Source organism: Stomoxys calcitrans, chromosome 2 (assembly GCF_963082655.1).
Source record: "Stomoxys calcitrans chromosome 2, idStoCalc2.1, whole genome shotgun sequence".
In the NCBI taxonomy this organism is placed as follows: domain Eukaryota; kingdom Metazoa; phylum Arthropoda; class Insecta; order Diptera; family Muscidae; genus Stomoxys; species Stomoxys calcitrans.
This window is the reverse complement of record NC_081553.1, coordinates 236,063,676-236,090,831: the sequence shown is the minus strand read 5'-3', so window position 1 is coordinate 236,090,831 and position 27,156 is coordinate 236,063,676. Positions and strand designations below refer to the sequence as shown.

General features: G+C 40.2%; 2 protein-coding genes across 3 annotated transcripts in view; one reads left to right on the top strand and one right to left on the bottom strand.

The window, feature by feature from the left end:
* The window catches only part of LOC106081586 (metallo-beta-lactamase domain-containing protein 1), a 79,913-nt gene that overhangs the window by 37,752 nt on the left and 15,005 nt on the right, over nucleotides 1-27,156 (bottom strand). The gene's annotated exons all lie outside the window — the stretch shown is intronic.
* The window catches only part of LOC106081585 (TPR-containing protein DDB_G0280363), a 69,444-nt gene that overhangs the window by 32,747 nt on the left and 9,541 nt on the right, over nucleotides 1-27,156 (top strand). Inside the window, exon 1 of one of the 2 annotated variants that reach the window (XM_013243646.2) lies at nucleotides 21,035-22,388. The exons of the other annotated variant lie outside the window; for it this stretch is intronic. Coding sequence (XP_013099100.2) covers nucleotides 22,377-22,388 — 12 coding nt within the window. The 5' untranslated portion in view covers nucleotides 21,035-22,376. Of the gene's footprint in view, nucleotides 1-21,034; nucleotides 22,389-27,156 lie in introns of those variants that run through there. 2 annotated transcript variants of the gene reach the window in all.

Below are 27,156 nucleotides of genomic sequence, written 5' to 3'. Positions count from 1 at the left end.
TCGATTTAAAGTCTTGGGCCCATAAAAGGCGCATTCATAATCCGATTTCGCTGAAATTTGACACAGTGACTTATGTTAGAATTTTCGACATCCGTATCGTATATGGTTCAGATCGGTCTATATTTGGATATGGGTACCAAAAAGACCAATATTTTGTTCTACAAAATTGAACAATGACTTGTACTTATTAGACCGGAACATATTTCGATATAGCAGCTATGGGGACATAATTTAAGCATTTTTACCGGATTATGACGAAAGGTGGTTTACATATATACCCGAGGTGGTGGGTATCCAGATTCCAACATCGAAGGATTCGAGCGACCAAAGAGATCATGTTGTGATAGAGGCAAGGCATTCAACCAGTGTACTAGATGAACGATCGATCCGAGAGGCGAATTTCGATTCGGATCATTACCTTGGTGCAGCAAAGGTTTGCACCCGTCTTAGTGTGGCGGGAAACCTACGATCTAACATTGTGTGCAAGCTAAAATTGCAAATTGCAAATTTGCCCTTGAACATTCCATTCAAGAACAGGGGCAAACTTTTCACACATCAATGAGTGCAGTCCGATTCAAGTTCAATCTTTATGATAAGGGGTCTCCTTTTTACAACCGAATCCGAACAGCGTCCACAGTGCGACACCTCTTAGGGGAGAAGTTTTTACATGGCTGCCATACCATTTCTTTCAAATGGCAAAGTTCCTCACAAATTTCACCAGCATTAGGAGGGGATAACCACAGTTGAACTTTTTTTCTGATGTACGGAAGCTGGATGTCGGAAATATGCAAACACAGCAGGTCGCAACGGCATACTCCACTCGGCTGACCCAATTGCTTGAAGAAAGCACACCCTGTTCCAATAATATAGCAGCGCAAAAGCAAACCATATCCCACTTCATGGAAGGAGCCGCAATATCCGTACTTGAGTACCAAAAGTCTCCTCCAAGGAACCCATGGTGCGACCAGGCTACTGAAGCCAACAATGCGGCATACAGGGCAAATTTACAGTCAGTAGCAACGCCCGAGGCGAAGGAGAGGCAACGGGAGAAAAGGAGAGAAGAAAAACGTCTCTTGCGCAAGAAGAGAAAAATGGAAAGACGGGAGTGTGAGCGAATCGAAATGTTCAGGAGACAGAATGAAGTCCGAAAGTCCTGCAGAGACAAAGAAGGACATCTGGTAACTAAAACAAATAATGTGGTGAGGATATGGAAAGAACACAATTCCGAGATGATGGTATCCGATTATGGTGGCCAAGATTATACCACAGAACCTATCCCTGATGTTGGCATAGAATGGGTGCCACTTAGTCAGAACGAGGTCTACGTAGCAGTAAACCGACAGAAAAACAATAAGACAGCTGGAGCCGGTTTAACTGTTTAAGACTGGAGGCGACACTCTGATAAGGCATATGCATCAGCAAACTGAGCGATCTGGCTAGAAGAATGCATACCCGATAATTGGCAAAGTCACCGTAATAATTGGGCTCTATCAGTGTGGCTTTAAACTTGGTAAAACCACCATAGACCAGATTCGCCTATGAAAAGATGGTAGGCTTTTCGTTGACTATAAAGCCGCCTTCGACAGCCCTATACATTTGAAAGTATTTCAAGGCATGTCTGATTTTGAATGCTACTTTGCACAGTGGGATAGAATCGAAAAAAACTGTAAAAAATATGCCATTTGCGAACGGATGGCGATAACACTGTGGAATTTATAATGGTTACGAGCTGAGGTGTTATCGAGTTCATGTACAAAATTTTAGGTGATCCGGGCAAGGTCCTATATTTGGTCATCTCGGCATTTCGAAAAATTTTTCGGGTTGCCAAGCCTTTATTGTGGTCCGATATTGAATTTTGTTTTTTGCTGGACAGTGCTCAGAAATAGCTATTGATCAAGCTCGCTTGAGATAAACAATATGTCCACGGGTTTTTGGGATAATTATTTTTTCTTTGTTGAAATTTTGGACGTGATTGGCTCGATTGACGCCCGGACCACCTAAGACCTTAAAATTTTGCTCATGAACTCGATAACACCTTCGCTCTAACCATTTTAAATTTCAAAGAGTAATCTTTATGCCTTCTCAGATGGCATATTTTTACTAGTCTTTTCGTTCCCCTCCCACTGTGCGCGAAAGATGAAAATCACACTATACAAACACTGCTACTATCCGTGCTGTAGTATAGAACAGAAGCATGGGTACTTTCAAAAGCAGATGAGGCAGTACTTGAAGTGTTTGAGAGAAAGATTTTTAGCAAAATATATGATATCTCGAACCATGAGTGCTTGGAAATCTATTCTACGTTCGGCTAGTGGAATATTTTTTCTGTAATGGCCAACTAAAGACAAGTAAAAAGTACAGCTACTTGCTTAGTTATTTGGGCATAGCTTTTTTTTTCAGAGAAAATTAATCAAATGGGCTTTGGTATTGCCAACAGCTGGAAATCATTTGAAGGATATGATCAAAAACTTCTTTGAAACGTAATGCTAGAAATTGAAGAAGAAGCCCACAGGACCGAAGAAATGGGATAAATTTGTTAAGTTCGACTTTGGAATTAAGAATTCTAGAAACACCACTAAAATTGTAAAATTACATAAAATTCGTAATCCTAATTTCGTTTTCCTTCCAACACACTGTGCCTGCGTGTGTGTGTGTGTGAGTGTAATGAGAACAAAACAAGGCAAAAAAAACGATGGAAATTTCGTTTTAATAGAACCCCAACGAACGACGTCAGACGTCAGGGCGTACGACGAAGCGAAATGAAATGAATTAGACAGAAGTGAATTCAACTTCTTAAATTCAACATTTCTCAACTCAACTGGTTTAATGCACTCTTTGCTCTTCTTTATGCTCGTTGCCATTATAGTTCATATTTTAGTTGCGACCAGCAACAGCAAAACAACGGCCGCAGCAGCATTCGTATTCGTCCAATCCGTTTGTTTGATTGGATGGCCCGACCCCGACTTGTCGATTACTTACTTGCAGCTTGCAGTGATGATGAGCTGTTGCTGTGCGTTAGCTGCTGTGACTTATGATGTTACCTTGTTTTTATACAATATTTTTCTTTCATACGAGTCGCACATTCATGCTTCGCCAGTCTGTCAATGATGGTGATGATGATGATGATGACGATGATTTTTGCAATTTGAATGAGTGGAATAACACACCATCATATCAATGTTGCGCTGTGTGCCACGCCAGCTTAATCGTCGCTCAACGCCGACGAGAAGAGTCTAATTAAGAACAAGCATAATTTGGTATTGCTGGCTTTGGCGGTGGTTGTCATAAAATTTACTGTTCCTGCTAAAGCATTAGCATTATGTTCCCAAACAGCCATACAGCCAACCAACCAACCTAGCGACAAGCAAGCAACAAACGACCGACCAAGCAAGCAACAGCCGCCATAAATGTTTAGTAGTGGTCGCCACCACCGTTGTATTTTTAAAATCTGTTAAGAACATGTTGCCAATCAGGCAGGCACAGTAAACAATGCCAACAAAAGCTATTAAGGTGCTGCTGCAGCAGCCGCCAGCCTGTCATTTGAACATACAAAGGCACCAAAATGCCTTCAAGGTGATCGGTATTTGCTGCCAAAGAGCTGAGAACTCGGACATGCACTGTTATGCGAGAAAGGCAAATAGAGTGTGAGAGAGAGAGCGAGAGAGAGAGAGAGAGCGAGAGAGAGAGAGAGAGTAAATCCACCATGAGAGTTATTGGAAAAGCTATCAGGCTAGCTAACTAGTAAACAAGCTTTGTGCAAATTGCATTCACATACATACACACACACATACACAGACCCAACTGGCAGGAACACAAAAATAGTTCTGTGCGCTTTTGTTTGCTGGCTGTTGTCTTAACGGAAATGATATTTGAACTGAGAAAACCTACGACTAAAAATCTCCCCACTCAGCGGTTAACGTTAATGGCAACAACAAAAATCACCGCTATCAAAGGCGAACAAAGTACGAGAATCGCCTTCACCGTCGTGAGCTGTTGTTATTTGTTGCTTGAGATCATCATCACAATCATCATTGCGATGCCACCGCCACCGCCGCCGCCGCCGCCAGTTGTCTTCAACGTCGTCGTCGTTGCCATTTGTCCATTACTCACATTTTATGATCAGGGTCGTTCGTTGTTTGCACGCTCGCTTGCTTGCTTCATTGTTTTTTCTGTTTTCTTCGCTTTTTGCGGATGTATTGAATTCTCTGTGTTGTCGGTAGTAACATTTCCTAAAAACCCAACTGAACAGGTGGATTGTATAGAAACATTTTTACTTGCCTTCAAGTGTGCGTCACGACGCCACAAGCGATTGTGGTCCCTGGCAGGTCGAGCCACAATTCCGGTTGGGACTGATGTTTAAGTTCTGTTCTCTTTAAGGCATTCCTTGCAAAACACCAGGAATAATATTTGCCACAAACATACTTACATGCAAGAGTATATTTCTTGATTGTATGTATGTGTGTGTGTGTGTGAAAATGCATAATTCGAGAGAATTTCTTTTTATACGCGGTGATGATGATAAGTTTGGAAGGTTGATTTGTTTTGGCGACAATGTTGCCAAGTAATTTTTCTCTTGCTACTGACGATTTGTAAAACTTTAACAAAAATAAAACATTGTCCAATGAGATTTTATAAATGAGAAAAAATTACTTATTTTCTTCAATTTTTAAGGGTGATCTTTTCAATCGGTAAGTTTTAACCGACTAAACCCGATTTTATTATTCTTCATTAGAGCTTTTTCCACAATGCGCTTCGTTTTGTAGTAAAACCAACATTATTTACTGCTTTCACTCACTCGCATGTAGCGTATGATTGATACTCCACATACGCCACAAAGAGCTTTTAGACAATATCGATTGTTAGATTAATGGAGTTATACATATGGGAGTTAGTCATACCCACACGCCCCGATGATATTTAGGATTAGAACTATGAGCAAAGCAAAAATGAAGATTGGGTAATTGGTTTAGCGTTAGTTAACATTAATTTTATTGTCGACAAACCTAAGGTTTTGAAGAAAGGCGCGATCCAGGAAAGAACTTAACCCATTTTGTACCACTGGTCGCCCGGGGGGCGGACAGGCGATTTAAGCGAAATTTTGTGTGCTCTCTTATAGTAACCTACAAACAAAAATTTGGTATTCAAATTTCAAATGGGGTACCTAGGGTGCGCCCCATCCCAAAACCTACCAAATATGTATATATACACCAATCACGACAATAAGGGACTCAAAAGGTATTTAAGATTAGAAAACGTATCTGATATCCAATTGTCGAACCAAGTGTTTGAGGGACCACCCCAACCCCCAAAACACCTCTTAATCGGACATATTTACCGACCATGGCAATATGGGACTCAAATGAATGGTATCTGATTGCCAAATTTGGGTCAAAGGCTCCACCCCTTCCCTAAAACACCCCCAAACAGGGCTTATTTGCTGACCATGCCAGTTTGGGGCTTAAATGAAAGGTATTTGAGTGTAGAACACGAATCTGATATCCAGATGTGGGACCAAGTGTTTGAGGGCCCGCCCATCCCCGAGAACATCCCCCAAAGAAGGCAAATTTACGACCAAAGCAATATGGGGCTCAAATGAAAGGACTTTGGAAGTAAAGCACGAATCTGATATCAATGTTCGGGAAAAGTGTCTATGGGGCCACCCCATACCCATAACACCACCCAAACAGGAAGTATTTGCTGGCCATCGCAATATGAGGCTTAAATAAGAGGTATTTTAGTGTAGAACACTAATCTGATATATATTTTCAAAGCCAAGTCACTGAGTAGCCGCCCCGTCTCCCAAACACCCCCCCAACCGGCCATGTTTGCCGACAATGGAAAAATGGAGCTGAAATTAAGGGTATTTGGGAGTAGACCATGAATTTGACATCAACATTCGGGACCAACTGTCTAGGGGACGTCCCACCACCATAACAACCCCCAAGTAGGACGTATTTGCTTGCCAAGACAATTTGGGTCTTCAAGACTGTGGAGTTCGATATTTATAGTTTTTAGGGCCCAAACCGGACATATTTGCTAGCTCTTAACCCCTTATTGAGGTTAAAGTGATTAATATTTGAGATTAGAAAACGAATTTGATACCAATTTTGAGGCCAATGGCAATATGGGGTTCAAATATATGAGAATAAAGCACGTTGCTGATATATTTTCAGAGCTTAGTGTTTGAGGACCACCCCACCCCCCGAAACACGGGAATATTTACCGACCATGTTAATGTGGGGCATAAATGAAATATATTGGAGTGCAGAGAAAAAATTGATACCCACTTTCGGGACCAATTTTTGGGGGTCTACCCCTTTTCCAAAATTTCCCCACAAACAGCTATTTTTTACTGACCATCGCAATTTGAGCCCCAAATAAAGGTATTTGGGAGGAGAATGTGAATTTGATATCCAAATGTAGGACCATGTATTTAGGGCATGTATTTGTGTGTAAAAAAAAGTAAACAAAAATCTGATAGTTCTCCTTGCGGACGCTAGCTAGGCACGCGAATACCTTCTTGTGGATCGATCTTGAAGTCAAACTTTCGTGTAACCCCAGAGTTTGCTTGAACGTCAATTCAAGCTAAAACGAAAACTCACCGAGTAAATTCCAAAAACCATCCAGATATATTGATAATAAAGGATGTCTTCCCATCTCCTGGAATTGCTTTTTCGACAACGACAAACTAACAATCAGTCATGTCTGCAAACATGGTACTAGAATTAAAGAAGAAGTCCAACACACAAGCGCTTTGCCCATGAACATTCCATTAACGAACAGGGACAAACTTTGGAAATCACCTTAACATTGACTATGTTAAGTTTCGTGTACATATCTCGATCTGTTCAAAAGTTTCAGAATTATTTCCAAGATTTTCCAATTGGCAATACTGAGCGGTGTTGGTAAACCCTTCCAGGGTTGCCATTTAGATTTTTTGAAAATTGTTAAGGGCTTTTTTTTGAAAAAAGGTTTAAAAAAGTTTTTTTAGTGTAATCATCTTGTTTGACCTATCCATTCTGAAGTTGGGGCCACCGTAGCTCAGAGGTTGGCATGTCCAGGGTTCAAATCCCGGTGAGAACTTCAAAAACTTGTTCACCGTTGGTTATCCCCTCCTTGTGATGGGGACACCTGTGAAGGCTTTACCTTTGTTAAAAAGCCGTGTAAATTTGCCGTGTGGTATCGCTCTGCCGCAATCCGTTCGGATTCGGCAAAAAAAAAAAAAAAGATCTCTTATCATTGAGCTTAACTTGGATCAACTACTCATTAGTATGAGAGTGGTATCCTTGCTGTTAACAAATGAAATGTTCATGGGCAAATTGCATATTGGCGTTGCCATACTTTGGAGAAGATCCGGGAAATACTTTTTATGGACAATTTCGGATGGTCAACATTTCTTGGCCCGGAAAAAGGGCACAAGTTCTAATGTTCACTATAACTGGTGCGAGTGTAAAGGGATCTCATCTTACATTTCATAAATTGTGTATAGGAAATGCTGTTTTTGTGCGTTCAAAGACTTCAGTTCGAAAACTGAGATATGTGGCAGCTGCATACAGATATGGCCAAAACTAGTCCATACTCAGGGTCCATGCAACTCACTGTACCAACGAAAATTGGTAGTAAGTGTTTGCTGGGCTCAAACGCTTTAATTGGGGACCGGTTTGTCCAAACTGGGCACGGTTGTTCATTTAAATGGGGTCAAGAATGCGACTTCATGAACTCAAGAATTCTTATCGGGAGTTTAGTGTAAAGGGTACTATAACAAGGTAGAGGTCATTTTTTTACCCCCCACCATAGGATGGGGGTATACTAATTTCGTCATTCTGTTTGTACCACCTCGAAATATGAGTCTATGACCCCTAAGTGTATATTCTTGATCGTCATGACATTTTAAGTCGATCTTGCCATGTCCGTCCCTCCGTTTGTCTGGCGAAAGCACGCTAACTTTCGAAGGAGTAAAGCTTGAAATTTTACACAAATACTTTTAATTAGTGTAGGTCGGTTGGGATTGTAAGTCCATGTTTTTATATAGCTGTCATATAAACCAACCATGGGTCTTGACTTCTTCAGCTTTTAGAGGGCGCAATTTTCATCAGAATTGGCTGTAATTTTGTACGTGGTATTTTGATATCACTTCCAATAAGTGGGTTAAGTATGTTTCAAATCGGTTCATAACCTGGTATATCTTCCATATAAACCAATCTGGGATCTTGAATCCTTGAGCCTCTAGAGGGCGCAATTCTCATCAGAATTGGCTGTAATTTTGTACGTGGTGTTTTGATATCACTTCCAATAACTGTGCTAAGTATGTTTCAAATCGGTTCATAACCTGGTATAGCTGCCATATAAACCGATCTGGGATCTTGACTCCTTGAGCCTCCAAAGGTCGCAATTCTAATCAGATTTGGCAGAAGCTTTGTACAACGACTTCTCCCATGACCTTCAATATACGTGTCTAATATGTTGTGAATCGATCTATAGCTTGATACAGCTTCCATATAAACCAATCTCCCGATTTTGCTTCTTGAGCCCCTACAAGGCACAATTCTTATCTGAATGGACTGAAATATTTCACAATGACTTCTACAATGTTCATCATTCAATTCATTTATGGTCCGAATCGAACTATAACTTGATATAGCTCCAAAACCATAACAGATCTTATTCATTATTCTTTGTTGGCTACAAAAAGCCAGACCCATTTTCACCGACTCTCTTTCGATTCTTTCAAAGGCAGCAGTTACTACTTCCGGTGACCGACCTATGATGTCGATGTCGTCGACATAGGCGAGTAGCATGAGTTCTCTTTCGAATAGTGGGTCATATCTATTCACATCTGCATCTCGTATAGTCTTCTCCAGAAGGATATTAAAGAGATCACACGATAGGCTGTCTCCTTGTCTGAAACCCCGTTTGGTATTGAATGTTTTGGAGAGATTTTTTCCTATTCTTACTGAGGAACGCGTATCAGCAAGTGTCATCCTGCAGAGTCTTATTAATTTTGCAGGGATACCAAACTCAGACATGGCTTGAAATACCTTTGAACGTAAAGGAGTATCGAAGGCGGCTTTGTAGTCAACAAAGAGGTGGAAGGTGTTGATTTGTCCTTCTCGGGTCTTTTCCAGGATTTGGTGCAGTGTCAATATCTGGTCCAGGGTGGATTTACCAGGTCTAAAGTCGCATTGATAGGGCCCAATTATCTCATTGACTTTAGGTTTTAATCTTTCACACAGTACGCTCGAGAGTATCTTGTATGTGAGATATATTCCTCTTTAGTTGGCACATTCTGTCTTATCTCCTTTCTTGTGTACTGGACATGGTATGCTGAGGTTCCAATCATCGGGCATGCGTTCTTCTAGCCAGATAAGCTGATACATACGTTTTATCAGCTTGTCGCCTCCGGTCTTACATAGTTCAGCGGGTAACCCATCGGCTCCTGCTGCCTTGTTGTTCTCTAGTTGGGTCACTGCTACTTGGACCTCATTCTGACTAGGAGGTAAACATTCTATACCATCATAAGGGATTGGTTCTGCGGCATCCTCTTCGCCACCAACGTCGGACACTAGCAGTTGGGTAAAATTTTCTTCCCATATCCTTAGCATGTTATCTGTGTCAGTTACCAGAATTCCTTCTTTGTCTCTGCAGGAGGATGTGCCTGCACCAAAGCCATCGGTTTGATGTTAATTCTTTGGTAGAATTTCCGAACTTCATTCTGACTCCTGTACATCTCAATTCGCTGACGCTCACGTCTTTCCATTTCCTTTTTCTTTCTGCGGAATAGACGCTTCTCCTCTCCCCTTTTCTCCCGATTCCTCTTCATCTGGCGCGTAGCTACTGATTGCAGGGTTGCTCTATATGACGCATTCTTGGCTTCAGTAGCATTTCTCTACTTGGTCGTACCATGGGTTTCTTGGAGGAGGCTTCCGTTACCCAAGTACGGATTTCGCGGCATTTTCCATGGAGTGGGCAATAGTTTGCCACTGCGCCATTATATCATCGGAACAAGGAGTGCTTTCATCAAGTAGTTGGGTCAGTCGATCAAAGATCGATTTTTTGAGTTATTACAGACGAATTAACAGGCTTGTATTATAACCGCCATCTTGTGCATGTACCTGAATTACAAGTGGTATTTGTTCATTGACCGAGTCTCTTCTTCGGTGACTCATATTAAAACGTATTGTAGAATATTTGGACCTTTGACTCATTGATACTAAAACAAAGAAATGTGGGAAAATTTTGACTACATGCAATACCTTTTTATCTTAGCAAGTGTTATGTCTACATAGGCATAACGTTTACTTTGAGACTTATAGCCAAATTTGAAGTGGAATATTTCTTTATTAGCATCCGTCTAAAATTAAGTTTCAGGTTAACTTTATGCAACAAATAAAAAAAATACAACGCAAAGTCCAAAGAAAATATTTTCGAGTTTTTTGTCAATACTGAGGAAATTTCGATGAAAAATACTTTTGTCTATGACACTATGCATAAAAACAAAATAAATATTATTGGAGAATTTGGCACCAACAAATTTGAATGTTAAAACATTTAAATTATGTTTCGAGTTTTGATGTAAAAAATTATGAGTTATGACTTTTTTGGAATATTCTGATCAACTATAATCCCTTTTAGAACAGTTTTTAATCTTTTTTTTTTGGAAACGGTACAAATATCTATAGCTTCAGTAATTCAGTCACTAGAGGTTTAAACTCATCCACAAAAGTATTCCCCACAGTACTGTATAGTACTAACTTAAAAGACTGTCAAAGACGCTTTAGGCCTAAAATTCAAATATCCAGGGATTCTTTAGCAGAAAATTTACAAAAAAAATTCCCTAAAAGGGGAAACTGACAGAACAATCAATTAAAGTTAAATACTTACGGAATTTATCTTCAAGTGTGACCCCAAAGCATTTCAATAGTTTATGAAAAGGACATTAACAATCAGGGCAATTGTTTTGACGGAAGCAATGTGATAATCAGCAGTTTCACCACAGACACTATGGCACTTTCACATAAAAATAATTCTACATACCTACCTACCCACCTACCATTTCTAAGTGTCATTGTTTTCGTTTAGAACCGTGCACATACTCATACATCCACACATTCACACATTCACACATAGTATCAGAGTGATTAACAATCGCTTACAACAGGCTACTTGATGGTGGTTAAAACAATTGTCATACGCTAATGAGCTACAAAGGCCTACCCTTTTTCTCTCACTCTCTCAAAGAAAACAGCTGATTTTGCACGCTTCTCCAAGGAAGCAACAACTTGTCAATGGCAATAAAAAAATAAAAAAAAACACTGCCGTAGTGTGGAATGCACAATCCCTAAGTCGAAATATCAATGCTCCAGCATGAACATGCGATTCATTCATTCACTTGCAGCAGCAGCAGCAGCGAGCGTGTCGTGTTAGTTTTTATGGCCGATGGTGGTAAACTATGGCACATAATGGCGACAAACACATGTACAAGGACATTACTAACATTTTGCTCCAGCAGCAGGGGTTTTCAGCCAACACCTGCTTACAAAGCTACATACAAACTCGCGCTCATGACACTCGCACAAAGTTCTTTGCTCGTGTTTATAGGCATGTTCCAGTGTTGATTGCCAAAATGGAAAAAGAAACACCAACAATAGCGAACCAAAAGCATTAGCCCACGGTGTAGAGAAGACGTTGGTGGACGAATGGGGCAAACACAAAGCGCCATTTACGCTGAAGAACAAACTGTTAACCTAAAACCCTTTTAACATTTATGCGCCATACCGCCTCCGACACCACCATCATCACTGTTGCCCTCAACATTCGCGAAGGAGGACACACCAAACGCTCGCCAACAAAAGAATGAGCAACAAAACATCATAAAGTGCCAAGCCAAACAGACAACTGTCCTACCTGCCACTACCACCCCAAAACAGAAGACTAAATGGGTTCTCCATATGCCACTACCCTTCTCCAACTATGCATCCACACCAATAAGAAGTCGCAAGATCAAGCCTTGCTAAAGGGGGTGCCCACTACCAAAATAACAACAAAAACACACAACAACACCAACTATCAACGAGAACAAGAATCCAATCAGGGCAGCAGGCAAGCAGACTGCCGCGACGAACCAGCCACATTAATGGGATGAATGTTTGCAATGAGGTCGAAGAAGTCTGCCAAAATCATAATCAACAACTGATCGTCAAGTACTCGCAATGAGTTGTAGTATGAACTCGTCGGCTTTGATCGCACATTCATTTGTCGGCTCGGCGACCGACCCCACAATAATGGGCGCACGAGAAGCCATTAGTTGGCAGTGAGTTCTCTCTGGCAATTCTTCGGCCTGCATCAAACATCAAACGCGCAAATGGACTGGTGTGTCGCCGACGATGTTTGTTTTGCCTTGCTGCCTTAGATTGCAATTATTTGTGGCCATTCTCAAAAAAATGAGTTACCAGCAGCAGCAACAACAACAACACCGCACCGCACCACAGCACAGCGCACAACATAAATAAGTTTGAAAAAACAAAATGTTTCAAGGCAAAAAGTTACCTATAGTGGTAGCGTCATAAAGACAGCAGTCATCAGTTTGTGCTTCAGCTTTTTGCGTCTTGATTGCTGTCAGTGTGGATGGGTATGAACGGTTCGTAGAATGTATGCAAGTAGTACGTACACTTGGAAAATATCTTACAGCTTAAAAAAAAACCAACGCCATAAAACTTTGATAAAACAATTCAAAAAAAAAAAAAAAACTACGCCGTTACATTTTATTGAATTAGTATTAAGCCCCCTTGCGGTAAATTAGAGCGATAATATCAAATCAAATTGGAAGCCACCGTAGCGCAGAGGTTAGCATGTCCGCTTACGACGCTGAACTAGAATGGCAAACTATCGATATTCGCAACATTCGATATTTTCGGTAGTTTTATCGATACTATCGTTAATTTCCCATCACCTTTATATGAAACGAAAATTAGAAGTAAAAATCAGGAGATCGATTTATATAGAAGCAATATCAATGCACAGACCAAATAAAACCAAGGTTAATAAAGTCAATTGGAAGTCACGAGAGAAATCATTGTACAAAATGTTAGTCTAATCGGATGAAAATTGCGCCATCTATAGGCGCAATGTATCTTAAAGAATACATTCAGTGTTGGATTGCTTATTTTTGTTTTGTTTCCCAAAAAATTTAACTTTTGCGATAGTATCCATCGGAAAAATATGAATCGAAATTCAGTCAAAAAATTAAATATCGCCATCCATCGATATTTTGCTGAACGCCTGGGTTTGAATTCTGGCGAAAACATAAAAAAAAATTAAGCGGTGTTTATCCCCTCCTAATGCTGGCGAAATTCGTGAGGTACTATGCCATGTAAAAACTGCTCGCCAGAGAGGTGTCATCCTGCGGCACACCGTTTGGACTCGGCTATAAAAAGGAAGTCCCTTGAATCGGACAACACTCATTGATATATGAGAAGTTTGCCCCTGTTCCTTAATGGGCAAATTTTCTGCATTTGCATTTGTAGTCTTTGGTTAGTTGGGTGGTGTTGTGTTGTGTTACCCAAAAATCTGAATAAGGAACAAATCAGTGGTAAACTAACACAACATTAAATTGTGATACCACTTTGTTGAGAAGCGTTAGGTAGCTGAAATACTAACAAATGTCACTAGCATTTGATGTGGGGCTAAACTAGATGTTTGGCCATAATAGGTGGACATGTAAATCACCGTGCGCCACGTAGGTTATGTAAAAGAAAATGAAAACATTTGAGTTTCGTATATAAAATAAAAGAAAAAGCGTCATAAATCGCAAGCTGGACATAAACAGCATCATCACTAACCGGGATCGAGCTAGGATCACTCCTGGCCAAGAGCTGCTTAGTGCTGCCCCTTCCGCTATTACGCAGCTGCAGCAATAACAACTACATGACAATACAAGATTTGCGGCATAATTTTAAAAACTCCGTCTGTCGAAATGACGATAGCTTATTACTACGCTTACCGCTTGAAATTGGGATTTTTTTCATTAAAAACCTATAGCAAATGCCCCAACTGTTGTTAAAAGTTCAAAAATGTTGTATAGATAACTTCAAAAGTTTAAAATGTTGTATTTAATATCAGCAGACAATGTTTGCTGATATCAGCAGACTAATTTCTCTGGATGTGGCCCAAAGTAGCGCTTACAGCATGCCTCCGACGGAAGGACATATGACAAAATGTACATCCATTCTACGTTCGTTATTCACAACTATGGATCTTTATGACCTTTTTATTTTACGCCAGCACAATGATCTCATACCAATTTTTGCTCTTCATTGTGTTTTTTTTTCGGTGCATGCTGTAGATTAGTACTAGTACGTACGTACACTGCCAAGTTACGAGCATATGTATGTGCGAATGAATGTAGCGTGAAATAACACTCGAACTATGAAACACCAGCAACTCGAGTCGCCTTCAACTCTGGCAGTCTCCAGTCTGTCCTCTGACAAACATAAAAGCCAAAAGCAATGGCCATCCAAGCAGGCAAGAAACTTGTGCCGATGATATTCGTTAGCCGCAACCAACCAGGCTTTGCTTGTCTTTATGGTTACTTCATCATCGAACGTTTTAAAGATATGAACGACGGACGGCGAGAAACTTGTCCATTGCCGTGCCGTTGTACGGTCGCTCGCCTGTCTGTTCATTGTTCATTTTCATACCGACCGAAAAACAAAGCGGGCAAAAGCAAAAATTCACATTCAGTTCGTATAAGTGGTGTGGTATGATCCATACATCCATCCATCCATCTATCTATCTATCTATCCCATCCATCCGTTCCCCCTTTTCGACCTCCCCATTCCCCAACGTCGTCGTCTTCATCATCATCACCAGTGTATATGCAGGCATACATATCTCTTTGGTTCCGTAGTCGCCTTTGTGGATGGCTAGCTAGCTAGCTGGCTGGCTGGCTGGCTGGCTGGCTGGTTCAGTTCGGTTCGAAAACAAAAACCAAAAACCATTTTATGCGACGACATAAACGAACGAGCGAACATCAAGCATACTCTGTAGTACACTCAGTGGATGTGGAAAATATAAAAATCCCAACTGACAACATTCCACACACGTGTGCGACTGAATTGCTGTGTTTAGCTATGCTTGTATGCGAGAGTGGTTATGCCTTTGTATGTGTGTGTTTGTACAATAAAAACCTTCATCCACAGCAATATTAACATTCAGTTTGGTCGAATTGTTTAGATCTCCTACCCATTTAGCCTATGCTTTTGGAACACACATAAGGAGTCCTTATAGTTATAAGCACTGGAGTACCGCTCGATTGTATAGGATGGGACTGGAAGGCATAATAGGCCATATAATATTTTGATATAGATGATGGGGTCGGCTTTTAACTAAAAAACACCATCAAAACTGAAAAGTGGACGGATTGGGAAAATATGGGACTTCATAGAAAGGTATTTAGAGGCAAAATACGAACATTACATCAAAATATGGGACCAAGTCCTTAGGATGCCGCCCGTTTACAAAAATCCTCCTAACGAGCATGTATAAAGATCGGGACAATATGAGAATCAAAGGCGAGGTATTTATGAATAGAATACGAATAAAGAATTTGAGGCCACCGTAGCGCAGAGATTAGCAAGACCGCCTATGACCCTGATCGCCTGGGTTCGAATCCTGGCGAGGAAATCGGAAAACAATTTTCAGCGGTGGTTATCCCCTCCTAGTGCTGGCGACGCTTGTGACATACTATGCCGTGCAAAGTACGCCGTTCGGGCTCAGCTATAAAAAGGAGACCCCTTAAGGAGGCTTCAATTTTAATCGAATATCCAAATTTACCCTAAAGTCTCGGGGCGGCTGTCCCATCCAAAAGCCCCCAAACACAAAGTAGGTTCAACATGTTTAGCGAAAGGCCACTAGCACAGCATACCGGACGAGCTAACATTTTTTAAATTCACCCCATCTAGCGATGACTTTCAGAGTTGGAACTTTGAGCATTGACATCTTTCAGCCGTTTTTTCTGTGCGAGGCTTGCGGTTAACAAAAACTTATGTCGAAATAAATCGATGTTGCGACAGGTAAATGAACAAAACAAAATCATCAAACATTTCTCCTAGGGATCCCAAGTTGGAATGAAAAGTCGACTTTTATCAAAATAGAAAGTCGATTTTTGGACTTATTTTTGCAAAATGTCGGCTTAATCAAAAGGTCGACTTTTACGAAAATTTTCTAAATAAGATAGTCATATTCCATATAAGTTTGCCTAGTCTTCTGCCATCAATATATAATCATTTCTTTGTATTTTCATAAAGAGGGGCGTATTAAGAAGAGTTTTAAATGCTAAATTGGTGCATTTTTATGCCAACTGACAGCTCAATCCTAAGACTGAACACGTACTCAGAACGTTTTGACATACGAGCGCTATTTGTGTTGTTTACAGTAACTTAAAAGATTCATCTCGCCCAAAAAATGGAATTAAATCGTGAACATTCTCGTGCGATTATTTTTTTCAACTTTCGACGTGGATTTACTCAACAACAGTGCATCGGTAAACTTAATTCAATTTTTGGCGTTGAAGCTCCATCAAGGACCAGTGTTTATCGATGGTATGGTGAATTCAACCGAGATCGTAGATCACTCAAAGAAAAATTTCGTGAAGGTCGTCCAAAATCTGTTGTTGTTCCAAAAACCATTGATGCTGTGCGCCAACTGATATTGCAAAATCGTCATGTGGCCTACCGTGAGATTGAGACAACCTTAGGCATTAGTGGAACCAGCAAACATACCAAAACTACGAAACAACTGTATTTTTGAGCACTTAAAACATGGACCTGATGAGTCATCCGCCGTATGGTCCCAGCTTGGCACCTAATGAATTCTTTTTATTCCCGTACGTAAAAAATAAATTGAGAGGTCAACGTTTTTCGACATCTGAAGAAGTGGTGGATGCGTTCAGAATGCACGTTTGGTTCAAGCGAATGCAAACGAGTTTTGATCTTAATGGGGAATATTTTGAAATACAATAAAGCGAATTTTAATGATTAATATTTGTTTTTGTTCTCTCTTATCCGGAATGATAAAAGGCAACCCTCGTAGAATATCACATTTTATTGCACATATGAGTAACGAACTTTTATTCTCTATCACTTCCTCTATAAAACCCCAAAAGAAACACAAGATTATCTCTATTCTATCAGATTTTATGTATACGGCATTATCAAACACCATTTTTCAAAAATGTAGAATTTTCCCAATTTTGTTGTTGTACTCACCCTTAAACATGATAACATACCGCCTTTACCAAATCGGACTCTATCTATTCTAAATTCCATGTAGACTTCATTGAATTCGGTGCAAAAATCTCTATTTGAGAAATATACCCTTCAATGGGAGCTACTAAAAATATTGTTCGATTCGTCCATGGTTGAGAATATACTTTTGACATACCGGGAAAATGTCGCTTGTCAAATTGGAACAAAATGTGGGTTTCAGAGCAAAAATACCTAAAAATGTGGGTTCGTTTATACCCACAATATATACCATGTGGACCATATTCGCATTTTATAGACTTAAGATGTTTATTCTGGAGATCGGTATATATGATAGCTATATTAAAATATGGAATTGGGTGAATAAATTATACAAACTTTTCAAAATGTCAGCAAAATCCGACATAAAATACACCTTTTAGGAGCTGAAGATTTCAAAACTAAAGTCCAGCCTTAATAAGGGCAATGAAAAGATATAGTTCTATACAGCCCATCCTCGTACTTAAACGCTTAATGGATAAAAAAATACATTTGTCCCAAAATTCAGCTTCCATTAGACACTTTTTTCTCTATGCTCCGACAACCTGACAACCATCACTCTCGTTTTTAGTTACAATGTCGGTAAGACATCGTATCTGATATCGGATGATTCATCTGATTGTCGGACCGAAATCGGAACATTTTGTAAGGTGGAGTGTTTGTCCATGAACATTCCATTAAGGAACAAGGGCAAACTTCTCCCATATCAATGAGTGGTGTTCGATTCAAGTTTATACTCAATGATAAAGGGCCTTCTAGCCGAATCGGAACGGCGTGCCGCAGTGCTACACCTCTTTGTGAAGAAGTTTTTACATGGCTGCCATACCAAATGGTACAGTACCTCACTGATGTCGCCAACATTAGGAGGAGATAACCTCCGCTGAAAAATTTTTTAGATGTTTTCACCAGAAACGTGTTATGATTACTTTTGAAATTTTTTCAAGGAAAGTCGAGCTAAATTGTGGAACATTACTGCGAAGTAATTACATGATCAACAACTACCATGTACATCGCATCCATTAGTATAAATTTTGAAAGGTGCTGAACCCGCTTGCAATTTTATTGCTCTGCTAATGTGTACACGACTGTTGGGGCTACTTATTTATAAATTTTTCATTTTATCGCCACTCTTATGGGTGACCACCACATATAATTTATTGCGTATGCTGCCTGAGATGGGATTTAAATCCGTCAGCTACACAGACGATGTTATAATACATTTAAGGGGTTGGGATCCGAATCAGCTTTGTAGAGAGGCTGAAAGGATCTAGGAGATAACATACGACTGAGCTAGACCTAGAGGCTCGAATCTTAACCCAGATACGACTAAAATCTGCATGTTCACGAGGAATTTGACGCACCACCTTTTTTCAACAAAACGATTGTGATCGGGAGCGTACCGAGAAGATTCACAGATGTTGGGCACTATGTAGGTAAGTTTAAAATGGGGATTGAATCCGTGGATAATCCACTGGCTCTACAGGAGCGTGATTGCACCGATACTTACTTACGCCTCAGTGGTGATGAATACCACGCCCACTAGGGCCCATACTGATTAAGTGTGCGGCTATAAGACTTAAGGCGATGGGATCTCCTCATAGGTTATTAGTCGCTCGGGTGGATCAGTAGGGCGACGAATAACTTAAGAGGAGATCCGGATCGTGAGAATACGAAGCTATTAATGAAGGGAAGTAAGAAGCAGATCAGTATAGCTTTCGGAATCGTATACGAGCGAGCTTGTTGACTAATAAATTTTGATTTCCTCAAAACAACATCAACTTGCCTGTTCTAAGAATCAGAATGTATATAAGGCTTTTTTTTCATTCTACAACTTTTTTTAATGGGGAAATCTCAAAACTGTTAGAACCCTTATAGTTTGCCTCTTTTTGTGTTATAGTTTGTAAGGTCTTACCCCAACATCGAGTCATATCAAGGAAGAAAGCGAATGCTTCAAATTGTTTTTGAACAAGGGCTAATAGGAAATGTACCAAACACAATGTCGAAATGAATATGCACTCTGTGGAATAAGGGTAGAGTACGTAAAAACCCCATACTTTGGGAACGAGCGAACAAGCACACCAAGGAATCCAAATAATAAAACTAACAACACTACGTAAAAGTAAAAAAATAACCGAATAGTTCCCCCCAAACATCACCGAAATAGACAATTCTGGGTTGCCACACACTTAGTGTTGATTGGGAAGGTGACAGAGACGTGATCGCAAGAGGGGTAAATCGCATTGCAGAAAAAAATACATATATGTATATCTCAATGAAAAAATATTGTTTTTCAAGTCATTGCACCGTGTGGACTTACATTAAGTCCGCATGGGGAAATGTCTTGAAAAATTATTTTTTTGAAAAACTTCTTAATTTGTTATAATTTTATTGAACAAAATGCTTCAAAGAGAGAATTTTAAAAAGCCCTGGCTATCAATATGATTTCAAGGGTATTAGGTGATAAAGCAAATAGGTACATACTGTACTAAATTTTGCAATCATCCTCAAGGCAACCATTTGCTGTGTTTTGATTCAGTCCTATCCAGAGCAAGTCAGATGTTCCAAATAGAACTTTAGTGCAACCTTGTACTGGATGGCTATCGATATCATGCAATAACAGATAAGAATAACCGATTAATTGGGATTTGCATTTTATATGTAGTACTAAAATAAAAGGAGGTCACCGTAGCGCAGAGGTTAGTATGTTCGTCCATGATGCTGAACGTGATGCTGGGTTCGAATCATGGCGAGACCACCAGAAAAAATATTTAGCGATGGTTTTCCCCTCCTAGTACTGGCAACATTTGTGAGGTACTATGCAATGTAAAACTTCTCTCGAAAAAGGTGTCGCACTGCGGCACGCCATTCGGACTCGGCTATAAAAAGGAGATCCCTTATCATCGAGCTTTAACTTGAATCGGACTGCACTCACTGATATGTAAGAAGTTTGCCCCTGTTCCTTAGTGGAATGTTCATGGGAAAAATTTGCAATTTTTCTAAAATAAAACACAGCAATTATGTCAAGGCCACATAGAAAATTGTGCATAGTAAGAATTACATTCTAAAATCTCAAAGAAAGCATAGATTCAAACAGATTGGTACCGATGTACATGTACTTAATTAGTGCGATGCTGATTTTGCCATTCATTTTTGATCATCTCTTTGCATCGTAATGATCGTTATCTCGTTCGTTATCTGTGTCGTGAATTTATTGTTCTTTTTGTTTTCCCATGCAAATAAAGTTTAAACAACACATTCAATTTTCATCAATACAAGGGATACGACGTCTTATATCAAGTTTTTACTTTTGTTGATGAATTTCTCAAATAAAGTCAAACATGTTACTAGATTCTATCGTATTACATGTGTGTAGAAATATCGAATGCTCAAGGCTCTTAAATTCTACGCCACTGCTTGCCTGCCAACTAAAATTAAGGCCTGGTAACCCGTGACTCTCTCGTCGTCATCAAAATAATCGAATATCTTTCTCAGCAAAGCATTTGTTGTTGTGTGTGTATCCGTATCTCTCAGTTTGTTGTTCTCGTCGTATTCCATCCATTCGCTGTTAGCTGTGTGCTTTATGTAAGGTTTTGTTATTTTTGCTGTGCGCTCGACTGGCTCATGTATTATGTAGGAAAGCCAGCCAGCAGCACAAACAAAAACCATTTACTCAGTGAGTGCGATGAGAGTATGTGGTGGGCAATAATCGTGCCCTCTCGCTCGGCATATTGCCATCGCACTCATACACACTGCTCTGATTTGAACTTCCTTTGTGTGATGGTGTATATACAGCAGAGCGCAGAGCATTCGAACACAACAATGTCAGTAGAATGATGAAATGAAGGGAGGGTGACGGCAAAGAACGAGAGTGCTGGCTGGCTGGCTGACTGTATGCGGCTTTGAGGCTCTGATGAACATATCTTTCACAACGACTGCTTATTTCTGATTTTACTATGGTAGACTAAGTACACGCTCGTACGTTCGCTCGCAAGACCGCTGGAGTCACACATAAAATTTTTAGCGTAGTCGTAAATATAAAAAGCGCGTACTTTTTCGTAATTTCAAAAGTGCGACAGTTCCTCGATCCAACGAAAATCGATAGACCAACCAGCCATTTCAGAACATTGTGTTTTTTATGAATAAGTGAATGAATGATAAAAATTTGGGCAAAGCCAAACAGAAAAAATACAGTTTTTAACCAAAAATAAAACCCAAATTAAAGGGTTTTTGAGTGAACCAACAATCATAATAAGAGAAACTAGTGTAAAACAACAGAAACAGTGACCAACAACATCTAACACCGAAACGTGCAACACTAAAATTTTTGTTTATTTGTTTACATTACCTACCTGGTGTAAAGTATTTTCGGTTGTTGTCATTCCTTTTAGAGTTGAGTGCAAAGAAGGAAACGTAACACACAATTAACACACACACGTACATAGAGCCAAATTCGCATTCACCCATTGGCGCCGCGCGTAACAAGAAAGACATAATCAAAACAAACAATTAACCAACCAACCATAAACAATCAAATTAAAAGGCAAAGAAGGAAGAGCAAGAAGAATATAATCACAAACAAGATCCCATTCATTGATCAATGAATGTCGTCGTCGTGCCACCACCACCACCAACACCACCATCCATCTAATGTGCCGCGCGTACTTGCCCATCATTGAAAACAAGAACAACAACAACACCAGCAGCCGACCGACCATAGGACGGACATCAGCTGTCAACTAACTGTTGACCATTCATAAAGCACACAGCAGCAGCAGCAGCAGCATCATTAGCGATAGCGCCAAGAAACATGTCAGAATGCATCATTTTTGAAGTTTTGTCCTTGTGTTTATATCTCAATCGAATTGCCGCCACTGCAGACAAGTGCCAGTCGCGTCACTGCTGAGCCTCCTCACAAGACCCCCAAAGAATAGCGAAGAAATTCTCCCAGTCAACCCTTCCCCTCCAAAACCAACAAAAGTGGACCATTCGATTTTGGAGCCCTTTCAGCAAACACCTACATCGCCACAAAGCCTTCACGACAGTATTGTGGATTTATTCATACGCTTCAATCGAATAATGTGCACAGAGGTAAGTTAACTGCTGCCTTATTAATAGACATTTGTTTTTTTGTTATATGGCTGGCTAAAATATTCACTTCATATGGATGTTAAATCCCCAACAAACCATGGGCGAGAGAGAGTCATTACTTTGATAACAGTACCTAAGTAAAAGAGTGAATGACATTAGTAATCAAACCGTTAGAATTTTGCATTGCAGTATGTAGGTGTCTCTTTTAGAAGTTTTCATCAATCTTCAAAATCCTAAAATTTAAAATCGGATAAAAAACTTTCAATATAAAAAACTTGCCAAATGCATTCCTTAACAATATATTCACATTATTCCCAATATTTGCATTAATTTGGTAGTGCTATAACTCGTCTCTTACAATTCGCCTTTAAAAGTCAAGCTAAAATTCCTTAATAGTTGTTGTTAGGACTTAACTACCAAAGCAAATGAAGGTATGGTATTTCAACATTAAAACTTCTGAGCCTTATATTATAAACTTAATGCAATTCAATTTTTACATCTCGAGAGAAACAACTCGAAAATCTAGACAAATTCAATCTTCCTAAGCGAATGCCTAACGAAGAACAGACTTTGACTGCTGACATGCATAGTAAATACAAATCAGACTCGTTGACGGCCCTTGTCCTTAGCCTTAGAGAGTAAGTCGCAACTACTATGTAACTCACTTTTAGCTACACCCGGCTTTTGTGTAGCTCTATATGAATAGGACTTGAAAGATTATCAACTAGAACGAGGTCTACTCAAATGAGCGATCGTGAAAGCAATCTCTTACAAGTTCGAGTTGAAAATTTAAATTTTCAAGTGTTCTGAAGTCAATCTTAGGCTAGAACTACACTATGGCCTACGGTTGCAAATAGACCGCAAATAAAAACATGCACACAAAATGAAGAGATTCTGCAATGCAACTCCATCATTTAAGATAGCAGCATAATAGACAAAATAGCCTGCAATGGCATGCTTAGGATGCAGCACGTGGTTATTGAATTCCCTCTGTAGTATTTGTTTTTATTTTGTTTATTTCGTCCTCCTGCCAGTACAACACGACCCCCTGCTCCACACACAGTTGGCGTGATGGTAGTGGTGCTACTGCATGACTGTTTGCTCGTTTCGCACACAGCACTACTAGCCCTCTTGACTGTAAATTGCATTGCTTATGAAAACTGAAAAGTTTTTGCAGCAACACCCGCTAGCCACCCCAACCCACAGCAAGCAGCACACCACACGCTCAACACATCTACTATAACACTTCCTTGCCAAATATCTGCGCTTATGCATGTTTGAATCAGTCGGCTGCAATGCTCCAAGAGCAATACACTAACACAAACACACACACACACACATAGCACTTGTCAAGTCTACTAGTGCACTTCTCTCGTTTGGCAATAATAATGAAAAAAAAAAAAAACGAAAAAAAAAACAAAACAAAAGCATGCGGCTCGACACTGGGACCCTTAAGGGTTGAGTTGTCTTGCGTTATCTCGAACACAGTCAGACGCCGCAGTAAACATACGTACGACCCCCACTACCTCCTTTGCTGAAGGGTAGTAAGGCCAAACACTAACCAACCAACAACAGTCGCAGCACAATTCGCAATTCATTTCAGTAGGTAGGAGCAGCCTGTCAGCTAGCCAAAACAACAACCACAACAAAGCGGCACTCTTTAAAAGCCATCTCCTCGACGCTTGCAGTAGCAGCCAGTCATGGTGCAACAGTTCGCTGTTTTCCTATTTTACTTTTGCTTTCGATAGCACTTCCTTATGGAAAGAAACTCCACGCCAACAATGTCGCTCGTAATTGCATCAATAAGTACAAGCAACCAAACAACCAGCCATCCAACCCATCATCGCCACCAGCGAGCGCCATTAGCTCGTCTTGGTTTGAGTGTTGTGTGCTGCTGCAGTAAATCTTCCCATCATCGTCTTGGGCAAAAGAACCGCCGAAGCAGAATCACCCAGTCAGCTACAGCCAACAAAAGCACGTCGGGCGTAATGAATTCCTTTAAAAGTTTAATTTGTTTGTGGTATTCATTTAGTTTGATTTTGGCTCTCCTTCAATTAACAACCGGACGAAAAAGGAGCATATTTTGGGGCTCTCAATTCGGCAGGCACATGCTTGGGGAACACAATTTGTAAACACACATGCCGCACCACCACCACCACCACCACAAGATGTGCAACAATAATTTCACTTGGCCAGTGTATGGTCGAAGAGTAAAAGTGCGATCCCTGCTGTTGGTCCAGATATCCAAGTAATGGGAGAGTTAGTATATGTATGTAGGGGCGACCATGGGAAAACGAAACTGCCACAATGCCTCCTATGATATATCATCGCCATGTGAAATGTTTTCAAGGTAATCCTGTCGGTTTGGCAAAGTAGGTGTGCATGTCCTTTCGTTTCTTCGTCACTTTTTTCTGCCAACAAAGTGCAATGGCCAAACTACAGTACTCGTCGTACTCCGAAACAATCTTGAGATGCAGATTTTCTCATTTTCCAAACGACCACATGGTGGTATTGCGCTTCATCCTATGATGGTACCATATGTACCTACCTACCTACCTACATACATACGATGATGGGTGCGTGCGAGTACGCCATGGGAGCCGCAAGAAGAAAGCGACGAAACGTAAAATATTCATGAATGGCAACAAACTACATTTTTGTTTCACTCCTCCAACCCAACGACCCAGCCATACATTCGCACATGCATATCTTCCCTTCAATGATTGCTGCTTGCTTGCCTTGGTCCTTGGCTCTTATTTCTTATTCGGCCTTTTTGTTTTGAAATTTCTGTTGAATGCCAAAATGCAGAAAAAAAAAAACAAAAAGAAACAGAACAGGAGTCCTTTTGGTTGGTACAGGAGAGTGGTGTAAAGTTTCACTTAAACCTTTCGATGGTCGTGGGTGGTTGGTAGCCCAAAGTCTAGCGGACTATAAAGTTCATGTTCCTTTCCTTTATTTTGGCGCTTGGACTTTCAAAAAACAAATAACCATCAGCTAATATGGTGTGGCCATTAATTGCTGGTCCAATAATTAACCACATGACCTGTTGATTTCTTGTCAAGGAAGCCACCAGGCAGGAAAGGTCCCCATGGATGGTGAAAAAAGAGTGCTTAAAGGCCTCATGAAACTTACTAGAACTTTAGAACAAATTTTTGATTTCTAGTCGTCTAAAATGTTTCTATAACTAGGCTAAGGAACTCCATTCCAATCGACATCCATAATGGATGATTTCAAGAGAATCTCCTCATCGGTGGTGCCTACCCGCCCACACCTATTACCTATTAATACTGCAGCATGATATACTTCTACATCACCCAAATTTCATGATTGCGTACTCTTTTTAGATATCAACATCGCCCACTAGCTTTTGTCGGTGGCAGAGTTTAAGAGAATATCTCGGCTGACGGACGAAACGACTAACAGTTTGCCTGTCGGCAGCAGAGGCGAACAGACAAAAAGTGTGACGATTACAGGCAAACAAAAATCATCATAAATGTGTGTATATGCGCACGCAGTGCAATGGAATACTGACTGAATATCGTTATACGTTATACCTACTACATAGTGACGATGCGAGGCAGGCGGGCAGCCCACCCATCCACTGTTAGTCGTTCCGTCCGACAGTCGGTGTTATTTTGTTGAGTTGCTGGTTTAAATCATTCCCCCAGCTTACTCATCCTGCGAACGGAAATAACACCCAACGCCAACCATACCCACCCACTCGCTCACTCAAATGCCAGTACGAACACCATCCTCGTCCTTCTATAGACTTATCCTCAATTCCATGTATTTCATCCTCCTCCTCATTTACACCCAAAAAGCTCCCTTGCCTACAAATGTGAAATATCGTCATTTCAGCCATGATACGACAACAACGAGTGTAAGGTTTTATAACACAAAACCTTAGCCAAGCACCACCAACTATAAGGGAGGATGATGATGATGTAGGTACTACGGAATGACATACCAACCGACCGACCGACCGGCACACATACACGCGCACACTGAACTAAAATGCCAGAAAGACAATGAAACATCACAGCGCAGGCAATGGGGAAAGGTGGTAGTGATGGTTGGTGGTGGGTTTAAAACTGCTATACATATCACGTATACTATGTTTGTACATAAGAATGTGTTATAAAAAGTCATAATTTTATAACACAGTACTTTGCTATGGGATAAAAAGTAGTTTTCATGTTTTTTAACGATCGCATTTTTATGCAAAATCAAAATTTTGTTATCGAAAAATGCGTCGGTATTTGCAATTAAATTTAATTTTGTGGGCTAAAATTTATGACAAAATACCTATCACCGTATACCTAGTTGTCAACATTTCGATTTTGCATAAAAATCCGGACTTGAAAATGTCACAGATTATGTCAAATAATGTAAATGATCACACAACGTTTGCCTAAAAAATTTTTATCTGCAATCTTTCACCTCCGATATTTGAATGTAAAGGTCCTTAAGCAGTTGCTGCAACCTTGCTTAATTGTGACACCTTTTTCTCAATACCGATCAATGAGCCAGTGATGTCTTTGAGAACAGAGGACTAATCAGCCGTCTCTATTATGGTGACCCTTAACTGCCAGATGTTACCATGACTCACATCACTAAACTCTGGCTGGCCCACTGTGCTGTGAAACACAGAGAACAGAGCCTCCTTGAATACACAGTACCGCACAACCAGCATTTTTATCATCCGTTCATTTTTCGTATTCATACGTTGTTGGTTGTATTTTCTGTTTGCAAACGAAATTCATTCGTT